At 35.3% G+C, this 6229-nt stretch overlaps 1 protein-coding gene across 1 annotated transcript; it reads left to right on the top strand.

Annotated features, from left to right (window-relative positions):
* The first annotated feature begins 3099 nt into the window (after positions 1 to 3099).
* On the top strand, positions 3100 to 5498 carry LOC135096441 (uncharacterized). Its single transcript, XM_063997942.1, has 2 exons — positions 3100 to 3618; positions 5409 to 5498. The coding sequence occupies exons 1-2, from the start codon at positions 3100 to 3102 to the stop codon at positions 5496 to 5498; spliced, it is 609 nt and encodes a 202-aa protein (XP_063854012.1).
* The last annotated feature ends 731 nt before the right edge of the window (positions 5499 to 6229 follow it).

Genomic DNA, 6229 nt, shown 5'->3' with positions numbered 1-6229 from the left:
GATTTATTTATTTTTTCTCTATAAAGAGTGTTATTTGTGGGTTTTAACGTTTTGGTACTTAAGGAACTTAAAAACACACATAATACACGTTTCTCGTTAGGTCCTTTCGTTTCCCAAACATAAGGTTCTTTGCATGTATTTAAGCGCTTTTATAGGTAATATGATCAAAAACACTTAAAATACATGTTTTTGGTAATGTTTTTCTGCTTCTTTATAAAGGAGTGTTTTAAATGCGTTTTAGCGTTTTGGTATGTAAGGAGGTCAAAAACACTTTAAGGCAAGTTCTTGGTAAAAGTTGGTATTATTCCCATGTAATGTGATTGCCCTGCTTTTTATTGCTTTATTGCCTAACATACTCAAAAAACACTCAAAAGACACTTCTGGTAATGTCATTTTCTTCCCACATGAAGCTAGTTTCGCAAGCTATTTCGGGTTTTGCTAAGAATTTGAAAAACACTCAAAATACAAGCAATTGGTAAGGTTGTTCTATTTCTGTATTAATGTTGTTATTCATGAGTTTCAGCATTTTGGTACCTAAGAAACTTCTTTATATACACGAGTTTTTGCGTTTTTCTACGTAAAACACTGAAAAGATACGTTTTCAGTAATTTCGTTATGGATTCCTATATACAGTGAGTTCCTTATTATTTATCGTTTTGGTGCCTAACATGCAGAAAAACACTCAAAGGAAAGATTTCTGGTAAGGTCGTTGAATTTCCTCGTATAGGAGGCTTTGGATGCATTTTAGGGTTTGGTACATAAAAGTCCGAAAAAAAAGCTAAAATTAACTTTTTAGATAAAATTCTTTTATCATATAATTGCCGTGAATTTTCTCAGAATTTTGGCTTCTCAGTACCTATGAAGATGAATAACAAAAAAAAAAAACTCCGATTTTTTTATTTTTTTACTTATTTTTTTCTAAATAAAGAGTGTTATTTGTGGGTTTTAGCTTTTTGTTACTTAAGGAACTTAAAAACACTCATAATACACGTTTCTTGTAATGTCCTTTCGTTTCCCAAACATTAGGTTATTTGCCTGTATTTAAGCGTTTTTATAGATAACATGATTAAAAACACTGAAAATACGTTTTTGGTAATGTTATTCTGTTTCTTCATAAAAGGTTTTTTTACCTGTGTTTTAGCATTTCCGTATGTAAGGATCTCAAAAACACTTAAACGCAAGTTTTTGGTAAAAGTTGGTTTTATTCACATGTGATGTGATTGCTTTGTTTTTTAGTGCTTTATTGCCTAACACGCTCAAAAACCTTCAAAAGTCACTTTTCTGGTAATGTCATTTTTTCCACACATAAAGCTAGTTTCGCATGGAATTTGGGATTTTGGTAACTAAGAATGTGAAAAACAATCTACATGCATTTAGTAATGTTGTTATGTTTCTTAATTAAAAGTGTTATTCATGACTTTCAGCATTTTGGTATCTTAGAAAATTTTCCATACACACGAGTTTTTGCGTTTTTTGCCTTGTGATTCTTGTGAAAGTATGAAACACTGATTATACACGTTTCTCGTTATGTCCTTTCTTTTTTTCCTAATATAGAGTGCTTTGCATCAATTTTCGCGTTTTCTTTTTATGTAACAAGCTCAAAAACACTCAAAATTTTTTTTGAGTAATTCTTTTTGGTAATGTTATTCTATTTCTTCATATTGGTTTGTTTGCATCCGTTGTAGCGTTTTTCTACGTTAATCTTTGAAAAGACATGTTTTCAGTAATTTAGTTTTGGATTTTCATATAGAGTGACTTTCATATTATTTATCGTTTTGGTGCCTAACATGCGGAAAAAACACTGAAAAAACAGGTTTCTATTAAAGTCGCTTAATTTCCCCATGTAGATGGCTTTGCATACACTTGAGGGTTTAGTACAAAACTCAGAAAAAAAAAGCTAGAAGTAACTTTTTCGATTGTTTTTTTTTTTTCCACATAATTTCCCTGAATTTTGGCAGAACTTTGGCATCTTGGTAACTATGAACATCAATAAAAAAAAAATGGTATTTTTTATTTATTGATTTTTTTTTTTTTTTTTTCTCTATATAAAGAGTGTTATTTTTTGGGTTTTAACGTTTTGGTACGTAAATAACTTAAACACACACATAATACACGTTTCTCGTTATGTCCTTTCGTTTCATTAACATAGGGTTCTTTCCATGTATTGAAGCGTTTTTATAGGTAACACGATCAAAAACACTTAAAACACATGTTGTTGGTAATGTTATTCTGCTTCTCCATAAAAGAGTGTTTTTGCATGCGTTTTAGAGTTTTGGTATGTAAGGAGTTCAAATACACTTAAAGGCAAGTTCTTATTAAAAAATGGTTTTATTAATATGTAATGTGATTGCCCTGCTTTTTAGTTCTTTATTGCCTATCACCGCGACGGTTCATGGGCCTACTCCACATGAACAAGGAACTGTGTAACTTTGAAGAAGTGTCGCGGCTTACCCTAACCTGCAGGCTTGCCCGGGGACTAGTAGGAGATTCCCTGTAACCAGTTGGGGGCAATAAGCAGCAGGAAAGGACTAATTAACAGTTCCGAAGAGCCAGGATAGGCCTAGCAAGCCACTGGTGTTACAGTTTTTGCTCAAGAAACGCAGATCGTGCCTCGGAATCGGACCGACCAAAGGGTAACGAACCGGAATGGAACTGGACATGAAAATAGGAAACAAAAGACAATAAAGATTGCAACGATAAACTTGGCAACATTCAAGGATAAAGAAGAGGAAATAATAGAGATGATGAAGGAAAGGAAGCTGGAAATCGTTGGATTATGTGAAACTAGAATCAAAGGGAAAGGAGAAAAAATATTACATGAAAATTATAAGATCATATATAGTGGTAATGAGGATGGAAGACATGGGGTTGCTATAATGATGTCACCACTGATGGCAGAAAGGATGGACAGTATGGACTGCAGAAATGAGAGAGTGATGGGTATAACGTTAACTATAGAACAGACAAAAATTAGCATTATCCAAACATATGCTCCACAACAGGGCAGAAGTCTGAGGGAGAACAGAGCAGTTTTATGAAACTCTACAGGAAATGACAGAAACAATAAGACATCACGAGAATGTCATTGTCATGGGAGACATGAATGGACATGTCGGACAGAATAGAGATGGAGTAGAGCACGTCATCGGAGAGTTTAGCATTGGCGAAAGGAACCAGGAGGGAGAAAGAATAATAGATTATTGTGTGATGAATAACATGTCCATTATGAATACTTATTATAAACATCAGGAGAGCCATAAATGGACATGGTATCGGTGGAATGCAGCACAACAAGGATATACTGAGAGGTCAATGATTGACCTGTTTCTCACCAACAAGAAAAACATATTTAAAGATGTTAGGACCATACCATCTGTGTCCTTAGTCTCTGACCACAGGTTGGTGGTGGCTAAATTGAAAATTGTAAAACCAAAGGAAAAAGTCAAGAAAAAGCAAAAGAGATTCAAACTGGAAAACCTCAAGGACGAAGAGAAGAAGCAAGCACTACGGCAACTGGTAACATTACGAAAACCAACCAAACTGGAATTGGAAGAAATGAACATAGAAGAACAATGGAATAAATTCAAGAACACTGTGTATGGGGCAGCTGAGGAGACAGTTGGTATTAAAATCAAATATGGAACCAAAAAGAAAAGTACTGCATGGTGGACTTATGATGTTAAGGAAGCAGTCAAAGAAAAAACAAGATCTTTCAGAAAATGGATGAAAACAAGAAACATTGAAGATACAGAAGATTACGTAGATAAACGAAACAGTGCAGAAGCAACCAAAAGAGCAGCCAAGGAGGACATGTGGATCAAGATTGGTCAAGATCTAGAGAGAGACGTAGAAGGAACAAGAAAATTATTGTACAGCATGGCTAAGAACTATAGGAAAGGAAATAGCGAATTAACATATGCAATAATGAACAAAACAGGAGAACTACTAACAAAACCACAGGAGATTGAAGAAAGATGGAGAGAATACTTCCAAGAACTTCTAAATGTGGAGGATATGGAAGTGGATGAAGAGCGGAATCTAGATATACAGGAAGAACAAGGAGAGAACCCAAATGAGATCAGTATAGAGGAAGTGAAGGAGGCACTAAAGAAGATGAGAAGCGGCAAAGCCCCGGGGGACGACGAGCTCCCTATAGAGCTATTTAAAGCTGCTGGGGAAGAATGTGTAGAGTGGATGAGGTACATTTTCAGTAATGCGTGGAAAGAGGAGAAAGTGCCCCATGACTGGCACAAAGCAATAGTATGTCCAATATATAAGAAAGGCAGTAAAACAGATTGTGCAAATTATAGAGGTATATCCCTGTTATCTCATGTTGGAAAATTGTATGAAAGAATAGTTGAGAAAAGATTAAGAACCTGTGTCGAGGAGAAACTAGGTATATGGCAGTATGGTTTTAGGCCCAATAGGAGCACGACAGATCTAGTGTTCACTTTAAAGATGATAATGAAGAAGAGTTGGGAGTGGAGCATTGATAAATATGTGGCTTTTATAGATCTGGAAAAAGCCTTTGATAGAATTAGAAGAGATTGCTTGTGGAGAGTCTTACAACATCAAGACCACGGCATAAACTCTAAACTGATACGAGTAATTAAGAGTATATATAAGAACACGGAGAGCAGAGTCAAGAACAGAGAGCTGGAGAGTGAATGGTTTAGCATTAAGACAGGAGTGAGACAAGGGGGAATGCTCTCTCCTTTGCTATTCATTATATACATGGACAGATGCCTGAAGGAAGTGTGTGTAAGGGAGGATAAAGAGATCACGCTGGCCTATGCAGACGATGTCGCTGTCGTGACAGGAAGCCAACAAGATCTTCAAGAGGCCATGACAAGATGGAATGATGTCTTAAATAGGGAAGGAATGAGAATGAACAAACAAAAAACAGAAATAATGAAAGTTGGCAGAATAAAGGAGGAATGTAATATTTACATAGAAAACGTTAAACTGAAGCAGACCGACAAATTTTGTTATCTGGGAGTACTTTTCGACGAGGAAAACAGACAGAATATAGAAATTTTAAATAGAATAGAAGTACAATGCAAATGTCAGTGCATTGTATCCCATACTTAAAGATAAGAATATTCCAACAAAAGCTAAAACCATAATATTTACAACAATACTAAGACCAGTACTTCTATATGGGTCAGAAACTTGGACACTGACAACAAGAACATCTTCACAAATACAAGCAGCAGAAATGAGAGTTCTGAGAATGATCCGAGGTGTGACCAGACTTGATAGAATTAGAAATGAAGAAACCAGAGAGAGATTAGGGATAACATCTATACTGAAGATAATTGAAAAGAACAAATTGAGATGGTATGGACATGTCCGAAGAATGGAAGATACAAGATAAGCAAGGAAGTTTCTGGAATGGGTTCCTCTAGGCAGGAGGCCGGTGGGACGACCTAGGAAGTGATGGATGTAGGGAGTTGAAAAAGCTACTGAACGAAGAGGAAGAAATCTACAAGAAATAACCAGAGATGAGGATTTCATGGATAGAGACCTTTGGAGAAGATTCGTAGAGGCCGGACACTGACAGGCATTGCCTACCTTGCGTCTGGTGAGAAAAAAAAAAAATTGCCTATCAACCTCAAAAACACTCAAAAGACATTTTTCTGGTAATGTCATTTTTTTTCACACATAAAGCTGGTTTTGCATGCAATTTGGGGTTTTGATAATTAAGAATGTGAAAAGCACTCAAAATACACGCATTTAGTAAGGTTGTTCTGTTTCTCAATTAAGAGTGTTATTTATGAGTTTCAGCATTTTGGTATCTAGGAAACTTCTCCATATACAAGAGTTTTTGCGTTTTTTGCCTTTTTGTTCTTTTGAACTAAAAAACAGTCATTATCCACTTTTCTTGCAATATCCTTTTTTTTCTTAATATAGAGTGCTTTGTATGAATTTTCGCGTTTTTTATAGGTAACAAGCTTAAAAACACTCAAAATATACCTTTTTAGTAACGTTTTTCTATTTTTTTGATATTGGTTGATTTGCATCCGTTTTAGCGTTTTTCTACGTAAAACACTGAGAAGACACGTTTTTAGTAATTTTTTTGGGGTTCCCATATAGAGTGAGTTCCTTATTATTTATCGTTTTAGTGCCTAACATGCTAAAAAGCACTCAAAACACAGATTTCTAATAAGGTCGTTTAATTTCCTCACATAGGAGGCTTTGCATGCACTTTAGGGTTTGGTACATAACA

Source organism: Scylla paramamosain, chromosome 3 (assembly GCF_035594125.1).
Source record: "Scylla paramamosain isolate STU-SP2022 chromosome 3, ASM3559412v1, whole genome shotgun sequence".
Lineage (NCBI taxonomy): Eukaryota > Metazoa > Arthropoda > Malacostraca > Decapoda > Portunidae > Scylla > Scylla paramamosain.
Note: the sequence above shows the minus strand (reverse complement) of the source record. Positions and strands in the feature narration are given on the sequence as shown.

Bases quoted from the DNA above. Each gene is read 5' to 3' on its own strand.
- LOC135096441 (XM_063997942.1), top strand. From the start codon at position 3,100: ATGAATGGACATGTCGGACAGAATAGAGATGGAGTAGAGCACGTCATC. The intron at 3,619-5,408 runs GTTGGTATTAAA...GGGTTCCTCTAG, and splicing joins ATGGGGCAGCTGAGGAGACA to GCAGGAGGCCGGTGGGACGA.